The sequence below is a fragment of the Spinacia oleracea genome, chromosome 3, assembly GCF_020520425.1.
Source record: "Spinacia oleracea cultivar Varoflay chromosome 3, BTI_SOV_V1, whole genome shotgun sequence".
In the NCBI taxonomy this organism is placed as follows: Eukaryota; Viridiplantae; Streptophyta; class Magnoliopsida; order Caryophyllales; family Amaranthaceae; genus Spinacia; species Spinacia oleracea.
In genome coordinates, this window is record NC_079489.1 from 5,955,096 (window position 1) to 5,974,521 (window position 19,426).

Sequence of the window (19,426 nt, forward strand, 5' to 3'; positions counted from 1 at the left end):
TTAACCATATATTTATTATGAACAAACCAATAAACAAGAAAGAACAAATAATTCAACAAAAAAGAACAAACAATATAAAAAAGAACATAAAATTCCAGAAAAAAGAACAGCCAATACTAAAATTATGAACAATTTTATGATGAATTTTAAAGCCAACATGAAAGAACAAACAATACAACAAGAAAGAAAAAATACTGGTACAAAAATGAACATTTACTATTTCGGAAATGAACATTTATTTATTTATTTGGAATGAACATTTACTATTTTGGAAATGAACATTTATTTATTTATTTGGAAATAAACTACAAAAATGAACATTTACTATTTCGGAAATGAACATTTACTATTTCGGAATTGAACATTTATTTATTTATTTGGAATGAACATTTACTATTTTGAAAATGAACATTTATTTATTTATTTGGAAATAAACTACAAAAATGAACATTTACTATTTCGGAAATGAACATTTACTATTTTGGAATTGAACATTTATTTATTTATTTGGAATGAACATTTACTATTTTGAAAATGAACATTTATTTATTTATTTGGAAATAAACAATATAGGCGCTTGTAAAAACATAAAAGACCAATGAAGTGAAAAATTTCATTATGAACATTAACCATATATTTATTGTGAACAAACAAATAAACAAGAAAGAACAAATAATTCAACATAAAAGAACAAACAATATAAAAAAGAACATAAAATTCCAGAAAAAAGAACAAACAATACAACAATTATGAAAAATTTTATGATGAATTTTAAAGCCAACATGAAAGAACAAACAATACAACAATTATGAAAAATTTTATGATGAATTTTAAAGCCAACATGAAAGAACAAACAATACAACAATAAGTTTGATGAATGAATTTAAAAAACAACAAGAAAGAACAAACAGTACAACAAGAAAGAACAAACAATACAAGAAGAAAGAGTAAAAGATTAATGAAGAGTTTAATTATGAACATTAACGTACCATATGATTATTATAAACAAACAAATAAACAAGAAAGAACAAACAATATAAAAAAGAACATAAAATTCAAAGAACAAACAATACAAAAAGAAAGAATAAAAGATTAATGAAGAGTTTAATTATGAACATTAACCATATGATTATTATAAACAAACAAATAAACAAGAAAGAACAAACAATATAAAAAAGAACATAAAATTCCAGAAGAAAGAACAAAATATACAACAATTATGAAAATTTGATGATGAATTTAAAAAACAACATGAAAGAACAAACAGTACAACAAGAAAGAACAAACAGTACAATAAGAATGAACAAACAGTACAATAAAAAAGAACAAACAGTCGACAAGAATGAACAAACAATATTGAGCGTGTCGTTTTTGGGGGGTACAGCCAGAGCTGGCTGTACCCGGGTACAGCAGTTAGCGATTACAGATTCTCCACATGCTTGACCCTGCGGTTCTAATGGGCTGGATAAATTAATTTGAAGCTTTCACTTTTAGGCTTACTTTCTTTCCGGATTTTCTACATTATACCTCTATGTTTCCTATGTTATGTTTTTTTCATTTCTATGCCGTACTTTATGCGTCTGAAATTGTTCACATTGTACGAGGAAGTCTTGATCTCAAGTGACTTGTGTTCATATGGACATAAATGAATATCAATACAGAATCTTGAGTTTCAATACAGAATATGTGAAAACCAATACACAAAATGACTTGGATTGGTGATACTTCTTATGCGTTATGGTACTGACATATTATGTGCTGGTACTCAAGATGGTTGTATAGACACAAGCCATTATAGGTTTAGAAATCCTCCACATTGTACCCATGTAAAATATAATCAACTTTTATTCTTATTATTAATCCAAACATTATATTACTTTTTAAACAAATCAAACTTATTCTATATTGTAATCAGGCTTATATGTGTTGTCAACCTGACATTAGTATAGAAAAATCTTAATTTTTTGAGAAAGTAACGAAACTTGTTAACATTAGATTGACGACCTGAATAAAGTTGTTTCACTTGTGCAGCTAAATGGTACATTGTGTAAAACTTAAAACGCCTCAATACGACGTAGAAACCAATGAAGCACATGAATATAATATAGAAAATTCTTTTTTTTTTTATAACAAAAACGAAGGAAGTACATAGTATATCTTTCAAGTTACTACCCTTTTTAAGTTAGACACATTACCTTTTTTAAAATATCTGGTTAATCTTTAGAGTTCTAAGAGAGATGGAGATAAATTTTCACGACTAATACAATACTCTCTCCGTCCCTTTTTGATTGCCATAAAAGCCTACACTGATAGGCCTAGTCTGCCCTAGGATTAACTCCCTTAGGCCTTGTAGTTTTAAGTGTCAAATGATCAAGCAAATACATCCACTTTCCCTTCTCGGTTTTAATTAAAGTAAAATAAGTAAAGTTGCCAAAAATAGATAGATTATAACTAAAAAAAAATGTTTCAAAATAAAAATGTAGGTTGCAACTAAAGAAAACGAAAGAAGTATTACACTTTACACACATAAAATAAACAAATAAATAAAATAATCTGAAAGATTATTCACAACAAACCTTCCTAAAAGAAATCAAGCTTCATTCTAAAAAGAATTAACCCTATTCTTTCAATTCATGCAGTTCTTGATCTTCAATCGTCTTCATCACGTAATTACATTATCAGTATCGATCCTTTGGTAGTTGTGTATGAGCAGGTTGTCCCATAGCAACACCTTGTCCATAATTATTAGTAGCGTAATTATCATTGTTTATGTTATTTGCAACACTATGCGCCCATAAAGCGTAAGAGATTAGACCTAAAACGATGCTAATTATACACCAAATTGCTGCCCCTAGGAACAAATTTTCCCTGCCAACTCTGCAAATGTCACCATTGCTTCCAGGGTTAGTTTTTGATAGATAACTTCTGTTGTTGAGGATGGATGTGTATAATAATCCCACAAATGCTATTTTAAATGTGATCCTGCATTACAAGAATAAAGGAATATAATTAAGTAAGGGTTTATATAACTTAAAAGGTTTCTTCACATATTTAATCGTCACATTACTGGTTCATATTACAGTTTGGTATGAACCAGTAATGTGGATATAAGGTGAACATAACATAGTCTTGTTCATCTTATTTCCATTTATTTCAGAAAAAATAAGTTAAGATTAGTTCAGATAAGATAAGTTCAGGAAAAATAAGAGTTGATCCAGTACAATTTATAACTAAAATAGGTTTTGATAAGTTAATAAGTTCAGATAAGTCCAGTTAAGTTCAGATAAATTTAGTTCAGATAAGTTCAGGAAATATAAGTGAAAATCAGGTGAATAGAACGCACCCTAAACGTGGTGGTGGTTATTAGGCCATGTTCTTTGAACTTAAATTTTCTGACTAGCCTGCATTATTAGATTTGAAGTGGATTGAACTTGAGTTATTAGACCTACACTAAACAAAATGGACCAGAACTGAATTGGACTAAGCTGAAACTTACTTATTAGATCTTAATTGAATTGAACTCAATCTATTGGACATGACCTATTTTAGGACCTGATTCTCGACCGACTATTATTTACCTTGAGAATCCTACACGAGAGTCTGTTCAGCCTGTTTATAAAAGGTTTAGAGTCGCCACCCTATTTTTATCCGAACAGGGAACGGATTTTGTAAAACCATTTAGGAAAAAAGCTAGTTCAAAGAAAACAATTTCGAAAATGATTAATAACTCCATAAAATAAAGGCTTTTTCTTCTTTGAAAACTGGTCTTTTGAAATCAAAAATTCGGTTTCGGGGTCTAGGTTAAGAGAATCAAACGTCTGGAACTCGTCTTCTCTACTATTCTAAAGAATAGGCTCTTACTATGACTTAATATCTAGTTGATTTGATATATGGCTATTTGGGAAGTTAGATAAAAAACACATAGGTTTCACGTTGTCATACACATGCAAGCATACTAAAAAAAATTCATTAAACCAAGACAAGATTATTAACGCATGATAGGTTTGAGCATTGAAGTTGCACTACGTACCGATCATCATGGGATTTGAATCCACTCTCGGATCAAAACCATCGTAGTTCGGATGAATGTCTCACTTTAAATGGTCGAATCCACTTGGGTTCGAGGAATAATGATATTGGGCTTTATTTTGCTCAAAATAAGTTTTGTGATCCTTAATCAATTCACTTTAAGAATCAAAATGATCCACTTAGGGTTGAGGAAATCACACCGATTAGTGATTACCATAAAGGTCTTCTGAATAAGACGGTTTCAACGAGAATTTGCACCCTGATTGGCGGCTTGAATGGATCAAAAATGTTTTTTTGTAGTAAATTGTTAGAGATTCTCTTTTGATAATTGTATTATGAGAAAATTCCAATCATGAGGGTAATTGAGGCATTCTTTTTGGTTTTGTGTTTGGGCTAATGGAATTGACCAAACAAATCAAGACATCCGTCTAGGCCTCATTGCCAAATAAAAAGGAAAATTGACTATTCAATCATATCTGATTATGATTTAATCCACCGGAGTTTTATAGTGAATAAGGGTTTTTGATGGAGATGGATAATCTCAATACCTTATATGATTGATAAGTCAACCTAACGCCTCAAATTTGAAATAAGGCCATTTTCACTGCGTTAAAATGCATTGTGACTTAATTGATCAAGCAAGCAAGATGTTTCAAACTCCATACATTGACAAGATTAAATTCGGCAAATATAAACTTGATATTGTGCACAAAACTGATTAAATTGCATATTTATTATTATGGGATTGAATAAAGTTGTTTTATAACATTTTTTTTGCTAATTGTTACACAATTTAAAGATTTAAAAATCTTTCTTTACTTTTTCTGAAGTCATCTCTGTTATTTATAAACTTTACAAGATTTAAAAAGTTTTTTAAAATTTCTTCACTTGTTTCTGAAGTCATCTCTGTTATTTATAAACTTTTACAAGATTTAAAAGTTTTAACATTTCTTCACTTGTTTCTGAAGTCATCTCTGTTATTTTTTATTATTAGGAGATGTCTATTAAAAGGTTCGTTAGTTTAAAGTTCATTAAGATTTTAAGAGTGAAAACTCAATTTAAGGAAAATTTACCATTTCACCCAAACTTTACCTAAATTAATTTTAGGCAAGTAAGATTGGGTTGGAATGGCCCTTGCCTATTAAAAGAATGTTGGTAGCTATTTATTAGTGAGATAATGATGATTATACTTATTCTCAAGAGGATTTTAAAGGCTTTGAGCTAATTTCTTGATTTATTTAGATTATTTGGATTAAATTATAAATACTGATATTAAAACACTTTTATTGACTTGAAATTTAATCGGTTCCAGAAGGTTTTGGTGATTTTTTAGAGTTATGAAGGTTTATAATGACACAATTGGCAATTTTATGTTTGTTTTGACATTATTGAAAAATATTGATTGTTATTAATTATACGAATTATTTTTTTATTAACTTGAAAGTTTATAGAAAACTTTTATGAGGGTGCAATGGACTTTGATAAAGTTTATAAGACATTTATCCTCTGTTTTATTTTGACATTTTATAATTTTCGGATTTAAAGTAAGGAATATATAGATTTTTCTTAATTAGTGTTTAACAATTAACTTTTAATTAAGAAAATTTATTAAAAAAAAGTTTAACTAAGGTAAATTTTATACCATTAGGAAGACAAAATTATTTACTTCCAGTGATGTTTCAACAAATTTTTATAAATCTTAGCTTAAGTTAATTTAATTTAGTGATTTAAGTAATTAATCTTTATTTCAAAGTAATTAGATGGCTAATACGAAAATATTCGTCATTTATTCTAGAAGTCTTAGAAAATTACAAATCATATATGGTTAGAAAGATCTCCTTGTTTAATTTATTCCATATTTAAAAGTCTTTGACTGAAAATGGACCTAAATGGCATGAAATTGACGTTTTCTGAAATCATGCATATCGTTTTTGTCTTTTAATTGTTTTTAGCTAAAAAGTACATAACTTTTGATAGGAAAATGATTTCGACTTGATTCTTTTTTCAAACTTCGACTTAAATTATTATCTTTGTGATATTATATAAAGTGTGTTTAAAATTGAAAAATTATTTGGACGAAATTATTATTGTTATTATCTTATTAATCAATTTTACGCACAATATCATTCATTTTTTAGAAAAAATATTTTGAACTAGAATTTAACCATCCAAACAATATAAGTGCAAGCAATATTAAACACATAACTCTCAAATCTCACCGGCCATAAAAACTACACCAATAGGATCAGTTGCTAATAAAAGATTATCATAGATTTAGGGCAAATTAGCACCTAATATCTTGATAAATCCTCTTCGTAATGTCACATGGAAAAAAATATGTTAGTCCACAATAATAATCAAAACAAATTATATTAAGGATTGAGAAAATATACCTTGATCCGGAAGTAGCAATTTTAACCTTTGATGAAGCTGTTAATATAATCTTTAAAATAAAAAAACTTAATTAACGATGCTAATTTCTTTTTACTTTTTTTATTTTTATTTTGAGGAAGACAAATATTTCCTAGTTACTGATATTATTTATTTTTTTGTATTTTTTGGTGAAAGGAAAGTTCTCACAAATTACATAAAATACTTAAAATAATTAAGCTGTTTTTTTATAAGAACCTTTTTTTTGTTTTTTTTTAATGAAAACTCTAGTTACTTTTTTAAAACTCTTCTAGAAAGGATTTTCAGAAATTTTCTTGTTTTTTTTGGAAATGTTGTGTTTTGAAGTTAAATTTTTGTTAAGATTTAAAGAAAAAAAAATGTAATTTTATAATAATTTTTGAAAATAAAATTAATTATATAAAATTTTGAAATAAATATAAATATTTTTTAATCATAACAAAAATTTAATACAAGATTTCGTAAAGATTATGTTACTATTTATTTTACTATTTTCGTTTTATTTGTTTGTTTTGATAAATTATACCGAATTAGAGTTAAACAGATGAAATAAAATTTCCGACATAAATATTTATCAATGTTTCTAAAAGAGCAAAACTTAATAAAAAGACCCTTATGAAACCGTTAATTTATTTATAATGAAAATGATAATTTTTTGTTAAAAAAACGAGATTATTAGTAACATAAAAAATATATTTTAACTTTGCCTAATGTCGCATACAACAATAGATTTTGAAACTTTTCCTTTGATTATTTGCGTTTGTACATATATGTATAAGTACGGGTTAATACTTTCCTAAGTATTATATAAATTTAAATAGTTAATTATGCGATATTTATTTACCTGTACGGATTTTATAATCACGTAGTCACATGAGCCTTAAAGACGGGTGATTACATATACTACTCCGCATTGAGTCTTGTCGTGTGTTAATTTGTTAGGACATAACCTTACATCCTTATTCATACAGTGGGGCCACGGGAAATAAGTGGTGTTTTATAGTGAGAAGCTTTTATATAGCCGATGACCCACTCACTAACCTAACGTCTATATCTCATTGTCCTTATGAGATAATTGTCCACATATTTATGAGCCCGGTCCATGGATCACCTTTTATGTGGGAAAGATTATTAGTTTATTACTTTAAGTACTTTGGTGGTAGCCTACTTGAAATTTTGGGACTTATTTTTTCGTAAGGGGTACTACCTATTTTGGCCTCGGTGCTTAAGAACATTTTTAGTTACCTCCTAGGAAATTATAGCCCGATACCCAAAGTTGGGCATGACCACCCTTCATCTTGTTACATACTTTGTATATCTTAGACTTATACGACCTAATATCAAATTTATACAGTCTACGTTATTGATTGTACAGATAACTGATTAGGTATAAGCCAAAGCGATCTTTACTCGGGGATTATTTTACCAACCTTTTTTCTCGTTGGAATCCTGAAAGATTTTAGTTCACTTTGACTCGTTGCGATTTGAGAAAACCGGCTTAATATTTTGAAATCCTGAAAGGTCTGAGTACACTTTGACTCGTTGCGATTTGAGAAAACCGGCTTAATGTTTTGAAATCCTGAAAGATTTGAGTATACTTTGTAGTTTGGAAAAAACTAGCTTGATGTTTTCATCTGAAACCCAAGAAGTTGAGAACGAGTTATTGTTCGGCTTGATTTATTATTGCCCAGGAATTGATGAATTCCGTAAATTCGGGATAAGTTTGGTGTTTACATGATTGGAATAACTCAATGAATCCAAAAGCATTTCCATAAGAGTGGAAAGTGAAATCTATTTGAATCATATGGATCATATACTCGGAATTGAAAAAATGAGTATTTTAAGCAAAAAAAACTGAGCCGAAAAAACGACGTTTTTTATGGAGTAGTTTTAGTTTAGAAACATGAAGAGAATTCATCAAACAATTTGTTTTCATATATTGATAACATAGTTGTCGAAAATTTAGAGAAAAAACAGTTGAGCGCTCTTTTAGAATGTGCTGATTTGACCTTAATTGACTCGGCTCTGGATGGATGGTTATCTAAATGCTTGAAATATGAATTCAAGTATTTGATATAATGCTATTGGGATACTTCAAATAAGTGTATAACAGTTTGTTACAAGAGAATATAGTGTAATTAGCAGAACCAGAGAAACTGACGCATTTCAGCAGACCGGTGTTTGAAAGTTGAAAAAAGATTGTGATGGTGGGGGCATGGACAAATTTTGGTTGTATTAGAAGGTCTTCCCTATATATTTCGTGGCTGAATGATTCACAACCACACCACCCTTCATTTTATCAAAATCCTTCAAAATTTTGGTGTAATTCTTCTCTCTTTTCATTTTTAGTTCAAAACACTTTTCTTCTTTTTCAAAATGAATCAAGCATTTCAAGAGCTTAATGAGATTGATGTTTCACACAAAAGAAACATCGGTTTTTTCATGAAATGCCCCTGAGGTTTACAAAAATGCACCAAATACCCTCGCGTCTTTTGAATCACATAATATACCCCTATTTTTTCGTAGTGTTCATCAAATACACTTGGAGGTAACGAACGTTAGTCCTCCGTTAGCTGTAGTTTACCATTTTACCCTTAATGACATTCTTTCACTTAAATCCCATTAATTTGCAAATTTTCTCTCTCCTCCCACTCAACCCACCTTACCCTCACCACTGAACCTCCGTCTCCTCACCACCACCACTCCTAACCAACACCACTCCTCACCTCCGTCACCACCTTCGCCCCCGCTGCCGTCGTCAACACCCGTCCCAGTGTCGACTTCCTCAACAATTCCTCCATCGACCTTTCTCTAACTCTCCATAAAGGGCTCCCACTTGGCTCCGGTCTCAGATCTTCGGCGGCTTCTGTTGTTGTGAACTCCCTCTTTGGCTCCCCTCTATATCCAATCGACCTCATACACGACGAACTTGAGTACGAATCTAAAGTTTCCAGTGTACGATTAGCGAGAATCTAAGCTATTGAAGGGGAGCGTTGTAATCTAAAGCTATTGAAGGGTGAGCGTTCAGATGTACGATTAGCGGGGCAGGGCCCACGGCGGTGGCAGTGACGGATAGGGAGGAGAAGGGAAGGGAGATTGGAGAATGAATGGTGGAGCGTTTTGGAAGGGAGGGTGCTGTTGTGATTCAACAATTTGATAGAGTGGGTGCTAGAGTTGTTCTTCCACTTTCTCATTCTCTTTTTCTCGTTCATTTGATTTACTCACTTCCCCTTCTTCAATTTCTTTTTTTCTACCTGTTGTCCTCCACAATCACATTCTTTGTAAATTTCTTTCCCATCTTCCTCTTTCAATTGTGGTTGTTTGTTTTCTTCTTCTTTCCCATATGAATTGTGTTTCTGGTTTTTTTTTTCCTCAAAGATTTTGTCATTTTTGATCAGTTTTTACAGATTAGTATTGACTATTGAGATAGGTAGGGAAGGAAAGTAAATTGTATTTTTTTGTAGAAGATTATTTGAAATTTTGAATTAAAATTTAAAACAACAGTGAAAAATCGCATTATGAAAAACGTTGTAGGTGGTACTGGCCATTGAAGAGAGAAAAACTGCAGGGACTGTTTTGATCGATCAAGTTGTCCAATAGAGTTTTGTTTACCTCCCAAAATAAAACATTGGTACAAACTTCTAAAAAATGGAAGCTCTTTCATGTGTGCGTACCTAGCTTAGATATCAAAGCAACTACTACTCCGTAATATTTTGTTCTATAGTTCACAGTTTCCACCAATGTAGAGCATTTAGTGACATATACAAAAATTGAAGGGGACCAATATATTTAATTGTCTTGGATGGAAAAATAATACGGAGTACAATTATTGTAAAAGACATTAAAAATGTCAGCAACATCAACAACATTCAACACTTAGTTGTGTTCATAACTAATAAACTTGATTCCATTTCTGTAATATAAAAGCCGTTTCGGTATTTGGTGCAACTTAGATTACAAATAGGTGTATATTGTGCAATAAGTTCATAGATAGGTGCATTCTGTGAATTTTAAACATGACTTAACGGAGGACTAACGGAAGGTCGGCTTAGGGGTATTTGGTGCAAACTTAGGCAAAAATAGGGGTATATTATGTGATTCAAAAGACGTGAGGGTATTTGGTGCATTCTTGCAAACCTCAGGGGCATTTCATGAAAAAACCGAAGAAACATTAGGGAAGCTTTGGAAGGAAACTCATTATCACTCTCAAATGACCTTATGAATCTTTTCACCAAGAATATCCTTCCACTTCTTTTCCTTAATATTCGTTATGACATGATTAACAATGTGGTGCAATTCTGGGATGAGGAACGTCATGTTTTTCGTTTTGGGGAGACAGGGATGGTTCCTTTGGTCGAAGAAATTGAGGGTGTACTAGGTCTCTATGTTGGAGAACCGGTCATTGTTATGAGAGAACCTGGGGAAACAAAGTCAATCATGAGGAAATATTTGGGTATCCCATGGGATATGATGAATGCTTATCATTAAAAGATGATATGCTTCTAGATAATCTTCTTATTGCTTTCTCCGGGGAAACTTGGCGTTTTAAAAATAATGAGGATTATAGAGTGTGTCAAAAAAGAGCAATGGTCCTCATGTTATTGGGCCTTGTATTACTTAAGGATTCACTATTTTCATGTGATACCAGGTGCCTTACCCTTCTTTCTCAAATAGAGTCCGGGGGTCGCTTAGGTTCAATTATCTTAGGTGAGCTTGTCATGAGTCTGGATAACGTGAAACCAAATCCTGGGGGTTTTATAGAAGGGTGTCCTGTTGTGCTTCAACTTTGGTTATTTGAAAAATTTAAGTTGTGGAAGCCTTTGGCTCGTTTTCCTTATCGAACTTCACAGATCCGTGAGAGAGGAATATCTCCAGTATTTCGCCAACTTTGCGATAGCGGTGCGTGGGGAGAATTTTTTTCTAGCACTGGATGTGGAATGGGTCACTTCTCATCTCAACATAACGGAGGTAATTATCAGCACCCAACATCGCAAAGGAGTCCAACTTCCCGGGCAGGGTCGGATCACCTTTTATCTTCCATGGAGGTGTTTGAGGCAAGCAGGTCAAATCCAACTTCTTCTACCAGTCGATGTGCTGCCAAACGTGCGTTGTGCTGCTTATCTCATTAGTAGTCGTTGAATTCTCTCATCTTCTCGTCGTGTATGGCAATTCGCAAGGTCCGTGCCAGCTTTCTTGGTTTTGGAGGATAATGTTCCTACTTCCTCCTACTCTGCATGGTTGTCGGAGGATCTCTATGAAGACGAATGAAGATTTGACAGGGCCGATGTGTGGGAGTGTTCAATTCAGTTGTGTGTTTCCCTTTAGTAATTTTCCATTTTCTTGTCACGTCCTTTTTCTTTGACCAAATGTTTTCTTATGAGAGGTTGGCTTCTATTTTTGGATAAAAAGATAGGAAACAAGTTTTAGGGAAAGGTAGAAACAGGGATGAGGCATTGTTGTAATTGCTTTTGTAGATTCTGTATAACCGTTGCTTATTGGATGGCTTTGCAGGGTGAAATGGTTTGTAATGCAAGTATTTTATTTAAATGAAATAAAGGTATTTTAATGTTCATTGTTGTAATCATGCTTTCATGTTTGACATTAATTTAAATTACGAGATTTCTCTAACAATGAAATTCCTATGATGATATAATGCTTTCCACCCATGGATGAGACACACAATACACAAATTTGATAACTATTGATTATTATTTTCTTTTTTTTTGGATTTTTTTTTCAAAAGACAAAAAAGATTCAAGCGTAGTATTTCTTCAGTTGATCAAGGTTAGTGTAGTGGACAAATTCATTCCTGTCAAGGTCCATCAATTCAAAGCTGTTGCATCTACTCTGCATCAAAAGGTCAAGATGTCTACACCTAGGGGATTTTCACCATTGACGGAGATCTTTCTCATTGATAGCCTCATAAAATGAAGTCAATGCAAAATTTGAGGGGGGCTTAAAATATCATAATGTAGTTGTTAATTGTTTTTTTAAGAACTACGTACGACCTAATCCCCAAAAAATATCATCTGCATTATGTTTTCCTGCATGTCATTTCACCTTTAGTAAAAGTAACGGGGTACGTAGGCACTCTAATGAGTACGATCGTTTTAAATAAAAAAAGAAGTTATAATTCTCACAAGAACTACGTTGAACCTGATTCCCTGATAATGAACCATCTGATACAACTTAAACATCTCTAACTAACGGGGATACGTAGGCCTACGAGTGCGGTTCACTTATTCTAACGTTTTTTTTTTTGAACAGGTGGATCAAATGGAATCGGACTATGATACAATTACGTTTTGAAATCCTGAAAGATGGTTCATTATCAGGGAATCAGGTGGATCAAATGGAATCAAGGACTTGATTCCATTTGATCCACCTGTTACAAAAAAAAAACGTTAAGAGTAAGTGAACCGCACCCGTAGGCTGCCTACGTATCCCCGTTAGTTAGAGATGTTTAAGTTTTATCAGATGGTTTATTATCAGGGAATCAGGTTCAACGTAGTTCTTGTGAGAACTATAACTTCTTTTTTTATTTAAAACGACTGTACTCATTAGAGTACCTACGTACCCCGTTACATTTACTAAAGGTGAAATGACATGCAGGATTATGTTGCAGATGATATTTTTCGGGGATCAGGTCGTACGTAGTTCTTAAAAAAACAATTAACAATTAGATTATGATATCTTAAGCCCCCCTCAAATCTTGCATTGACTTCAATTTATCGGGCTATCAATGAGAAAGATCTCCGTCAATGGTGAAAATCCCCCAAGGTGTAGACATCTTGACCTTTTGATGCAGAGTAAATGCAACGGCTTTGAATTGATGGACCTTGACGGGAATGAATTTGTCCACTACACTAACCTTGATCAACTGAAGAAATACTACGCTTGAATCTTTTTTGACTTTTGAAAAAAAATCAAAAAAAAAAGAATAATAATCGATAGTTATCAAATTTGTGTATTGTGTGTCTCATCCATGGTAGAAAGCATTATATCATCATAGGAATTTCATTGTTAGAGAAATCTCGTAATTTAAATTAATATCAAACATGAAAGCATGATTACAACAATGAACATTAAAATACCTTTATTTCATTTAAATAAAATACTTGCATTACAAACCATTTCACCCTGCAAAGCCATCCAATAAGCAACGGTTATACAGAAACTACAAAAGCAATAACAACAATGCCTCATCCCTGTTTCTACCTTTCCCTAAAACTTGTTTCCTATCTTTTTATCCAAAAATAAAAGCAAACCTCTCATAAGAAAACATTTGGTCAAAGAAAAAGGACGTGACAAGAAAATGGAAAATTCAAAAGGAAAACACACAACTGAATTGAACACTCCCACACATCGGCCCTGTCAAATCTTCATTCGTCTTCATAGAGATCCTCCGACAACCATGCAGAGTAGGAGGAAGTAGGAACATTATCCTCCAAAACCAAGAAAGCTGGCACGGACCTTGCGAATTGCCATACACGACGAGAAGATGAGAGAATTCAACGACTACTAATGAGATAAGCAGCACAACGCACGTTTGGCAGCACATCGACTGGTAGAAGAAGTTGGATTTGACCTGTTTGCCTCAAACACCTCCATGGAAGATAAAAGGTGATCCGACCCAGCCCGGGAAGTTGGACTCCTTTGCGATGTTGGGTGCTGATAATTACCTCCGTTATGTTGAGATGAGAAGTGACCCATTCCACATCCAGTGCTAGAAAAAATTCTCCCTACGCACCGCTATCGCAAAGTTGGCGAAATACTGGAGATAATCCTCTCTCACGGATCTGTGAAGTTCAATAAGAAAAACGAGCCAAAGTCTTCCACAACTTAAATTTTTCAAATAACCAAAGTTGAAGCACAACATGACACCCTTCTATAAAACCCATAGGATTTGGTTTCACGTTATCCAGACTCATGACAAGCTCACCTAAGATAATTGGTCCTAAGCAACCCCCGGTATCTATTTGAGAAAGAAGGGTCTGGTATCACATGAAAATAGTGAATCCTTAAGTAATACAAGGCCCAATAACATGAGGACCATTGCTCTTTTTTGACACACTTTATAATCCTCATTATTTTTAAAACGCCAAGTTTCCCGGAGAAAGCAATAAGAAGAATATCTAGAAGCATATCATCTTTTAATGATAAGCATTCATCATATCCCATGGGATACCCAAATATTTCCTCATGATTGACTTTGTTTCCCCAGGTTCTCTCATAACAATGACCGGTTCTCCAACATAGAGACCTAGTACACCCTCAATTTCTTCCACAAAAGGAACCATCCCTGTCTCCCTAAAACGAAAAACATGACGTTCCTCATCCCAGAATTGCACCACATTGTTAATCATGTCATAACGAATATTAAGGAAAAGAAGTGGAAGGATATTCTTGGTGAAAAGATTCATAAGGTCATTAGAGGGAGATAATGGGTTTCCTTCCAAAGTTTCCCTAATGTTTCTTTTGTGTGAAACATCAATCTCATTAAGCTCTTGGAATGCTTGATTCATTTTGAAAAAGAAGAAAAGTGTTTTGAACTAAAAATGAAGAAAGAGAAGAATTACACCAAATTCTTGAAGGATTCTGATAAAATGAAGGGTGGTGTGGTTATGAATCATTCAGCCACGAAATATATAGGGAAGGCCTTCTAATACAACCAAAATTTTTCCATGCCCCCATCATCACAATCTTTTTTCAACTTTCAAACACCGGTCTGCTGAAATGCGTCAGTTTCTCTGTTTCTGCTAACTGCACTCTATTCTCTTGTAACAAACTGTTATACGCTTATTTGAAGTATCCCAATAGCATTATATAAAATACTTGAATTCATATTTCAAGCATTTAGATAATCATCCATCCGAAACCGAGTCAATTAAGGTCAAATAAGCACATTCTAAAAGAGCGCTCAACTGTTTTTTCTCTAAATTTTCGACAACTATGTTATCAATATATGAAAATAAATTGTTTGATGAATTCTCTTCATGTTTCTAAACTAAAACTACTCCATAAACAACGTCATTTTTTCGGCTCATTTTTTTTGCTTAAAATACTCGTTTTTTCAATTCCGAGTATATGATCCATATGATTCAAATAGATTTCACATCCCACTCTTATGGAAATGTTTTTGGAAATGCTTTTTGATTCATTGAGTTATTCCAATCATGTAAACACCAAACTTATCCCGAATTTCGGAATTCATCAATTCCTGGCCAATAATAAATCAAGCCGAACAATAACTCGTTCTCAACTTCTTGGGTTTTAGATGAAAACATCAAGCTAGTTTTTTCCAAACTACAAAGTATACTCAAATCTTTCAGGATTTCAAAATATTAAGCCGGTTTTCTCAAACCGCAACGAGTCAAAGTGTACTCAGACCTTTTAGGATTTCAAAACATTAAGTCGGTTTTCTCAAACCTCAACGAGTCAAAGTGTACTCAAATCTTTCAGGATTTCAAAATATGAAGTCGGTTTTCTCAAACCGCAACGAGTCAAAGTGTACTCAAATCTTTCAGGATTTCAAAACATCAAGCCGGTTTTCTCAAACCGCAACGAGTCAAAGTGTACTCAGACCTTTCAGGATTTCAAAACATTGAGCCGGTTTTCTCAAACCGCGACGAGTCAAAGTGTACTCAAATCTTTCAGGATTTCAAAATATTAAGGCGGTTTTCTCAAACCGCAACGAGTCAAAGTGAACTAAAATCTTTCAGGATTCCAAATCATCAAGCCATCAATCAAATAAGATCTTTCAGGATTTCTAAATATCAAGTCGGTTCCTGTTTTCATACCGCAGTCACATTTCTTTTGGATACCAGAACCCCTTTTAATTCAATTTTAATCAAAATTTTGTGTCTTTTTATCAAACATTGATTATCGTTTTAACAAAACTCTATCAATGTGGGGCATTCTGTAGACACCAAATTTTGATCCCCGTTTTTGTTATATTTTATTTTTACTTCTTTTTCTTTTTCATGTTGTACAATTCCGTTTTTATAATTATAATCATGGAAATAATTACCAATAATTAACAATTTTAAAATAACAACATGAACAATCAAAGCGCGAATAATAATAATAAATTAAAAAAATATATACTTCATTATATACATACCAGGACAAGACGAAGAGAATGAGCGAGGTAACAGCGGAACAAGTGGAAGAAAAACGTCCTCCACAACAGCAAAAGCAGTTGATACCACAACTTATTACAATTTGCTCAGCCAAAAGAAATAATGCAGCAATTATGCCTAGGGCACAAGCTGCACTGCTTGGATATATGCAATCCCCGTTTACTACAGGACCAACATCACCTGCCTGCAGCTCACCAACACAAAATTTGTTAAGGGTAATATTGTCATTTTATGTGTCACTTATATATACAGATATACTCCGTATATATATATATATTAAGGTTCTATTCTGTTCGATTTATTTTGACTTATTTCAGATAAAATAAGTTCAGATAATAAAGTTCAGCAAAAATAAGTTTTTTTTTCCATACATTTTCACATACAAATCAGTTTATTTAAGACAAAATAAGTTATTTTCCAGATAAAATAATTTCAGATAAGTTCAGATAATATAAGTTCAGTCAACCAATAGAACGGAGCCTAAGCAGGTCTCACATGAAACTGTTATACGCACAATACTGTTGATGTCAGCATTAAACAATATAATTGTATATTTGACTTATAGTTAACATACTAGAACACCTATTATTTGATCACAATGTATAACTATTTGTTTTAAAAGTACAACTATTTTATAAAAGTTGTCTTTATATACAAGACCGTCGTATATAAATTATTAAATTTTTGTACAATTATTACTCCCTCCGTCCCTTAATACTCGCACCGTTTTGACTGGACACGCTTGCCAATGCACATATTTGACCATCAATATCTTCAACTACATATTATAAAAACTTATTTTTTTTCAATATTATGAAAATATATATTAAGATGAAGCCAACAATATATTATATACTAACATTTGTTTTCATATACTAGAAATAAAATAGGGTCAAAGTGAATTATATGAATAGTGCAAAAAGTCAAAACAGTGCGAGTATTAAGGGATAGAGGGAGTAGTTATTTACGGTGATAACGAACGAGGCTAAGATATTTATGCAAAATTTTCATTTGGTGAATACAATTACTTCGTATTTAGCTACAAATTATAAGTACCACCTTCTTCCTTGTTATGGGAATATATAAGGTTGGCTGTCAATTGGGCCTCAACCTTAAATGGATTGGTCGGTAGGGCAGTTGAACATCACATATCTAGACACGGACGGGAGTCACGGGACCAATAATATTACTCACTTGAAATAGATAGCAATGACACATTATTGACACCCTTGTGAGGTGTTAGTGAAAAGTAAGTTCAGTGTGAAAAATAAGTTCAGATAATATAAAATCAAACCAAATAAGAGTTATTTAAGTATAATTACTACTGACATAAATTCAATTAAAATGGATAAGTGAAAATCAGGCGAATAATATGAACTTTACGCTTACAGTTTTGTGTTCACACACAGAGCATAAGTACGGAGTAATACACAAACCAACATTATTGACACCCTTGTTAGGTGTTAGTGAAAAGTAACTTCAATGTGAAAAATAAGTTCAGATAACATAAAATCAAGCCAAATAAGAGTTATTTAAGTATAATTACTACTGAAATAAATTCAATTAAAATAGATAAGTGAAAATCAGGTGAATAATACGAACCTTACCCTTACAGTTTTGTGTTCACACACATAGCATAAGTATGGAGTAATACACAAATCACAATTTTACAATTCTAGGTACTGGCAAACACCTACTATAGCATCTACATGCCTCCTTTCACATTATAATTCTCACGTATTTCGAAATTAAGAAATCAATAAAATTACTAAGTTTGGATATTTACCTTAATCCTTTTGGAATAAGCAGTAAAACTAAGAGCAACTGCTAGTATGCCCAGAACAACGGCAAGAATAGGCATCAAAACACCATTTTTACGAGCCATTATTTTGGTCTCTTAATTTGGCTTTCGACCCTTTTCTCTCTCTAGAATATCTAAAATGTTTGGTTGTATATATTGTAGTATGAAATTGATTGAGTCGAGTTTGATGCATATCTAATTATCTATAGTAGCTAGTAGCTACTAGGAGCCTACCACTACTTAACTCCAGCCGACATAAAAAGCGGTCCGGGCCGAGCTTGGGCTGGATCATAACCAAAATTCCAGCCCATCATCTCGGGACGGGCCAAACTCCAGGCCAATGAGCCAAAAATATTTCAGGGCCATTGTTGGGTAGGCCCACTTTATATATAACTAAAGTACGTTCCAGTTTTGAGTTGCGCAAAACTCGCCCAGAAACTTACTCCCTCCTTTACGTAATACTCGCATCGCTTTCATTATACTGTCGTACTAGAATACTTGCATCGTTTTTATAAATGACATACGAAATATTTCTCTAATTTTATATTGTTTCTCTCACTTACCTAAGGTCCCACTTGTATTTCTAATATCTAAAAAAATATTAAAAAAAATCAACTCCACCCCACCATCCTCAAAAAGTTGATACATTCTCCATTTACTATATTAAAAAAAAAGATACACAATATCAACTACTAACTAATTAAATAATAATTCAATTAAATTACCTTAAGCTATGTGCACCAATGATGTCTTGGCCTAGTGGTTAAGATTGAGGGCCTGTGTACAATAGGTCTCAGGTTCAAATCCCCCCACCCCCATTTGTAATTTATATTGCCCTTGTGGCTCATTGGAATTAAAAAAAAAAAAAAAAAAAAAAAAAAAAAAAAAAAAAAAATACCTTAAGCTATGTGCCGGTGCCAGTCAAATCGGTGCGAGTATTCCGGGACGGATGAAGTAATAATCATGACAGGGTCACTACAAAATAATCGTTTTATAGAGACGAGAAATTTCGTCTCTATATAGTCCAAATCCGTCTCAAAATGAT

General features: G+C 32.6%; 1 protein-coding gene across 1 annotated transcript; it reads right to left on the reverse strand.

Moving 5' to 3' along the window:
• Nucleotides 1-2,427: 2,427 nt before the first annotated feature.
• On the reverse strand, nucleotides 2,428-18,559 carry LOC110783133 (uncharacterized). Its single transcript, XM_021987436.2, has 3 exons — nucleotides 18,367-18,559; nucleotides 16,562-16,764; nucleotides 2,428-2,982 (listed from the first exon to the last, which is right to left on the reverse strand). Exons 1-3 carry the CDS (start codon nucleotides 18,463-18,465, stop codon nucleotides 2,679-2,681), a joined length of 606 nt encoding a protein of 201 aa, XP_021843128.1. The 5' UTR covers nucleotides 18,466-18,559; the 3' UTR covers nucleotides 2,428-2,678.
• Between the last annotated feature and the right edge of the window lie 867 nt (nucleotides 18,560-19,426).

Coding starts and splice junctions, on each gene's coding strand:
- LOC110783133 (XM_021987436.2), bottom strand. CDS start 18,465: ATGGCTCGTAAAAATGGTGTTTTGATGCCTATTCTTGCCGTTGTTCTG. Junction 16,765..18,366: donor CTTATTCCAAAAGGATTAAG/GTAAATATCCAA, acceptor GGTGAGCTGCAG/GCAGGTGATGTTGGTCCTGT. Junction 2,983..16,561: donor ATTCTCTTCGTCTTGTCCTG/GTATGTATATAA, acceptor CTTGTAATGCAG/GATCACATTTAAAATAGCAT.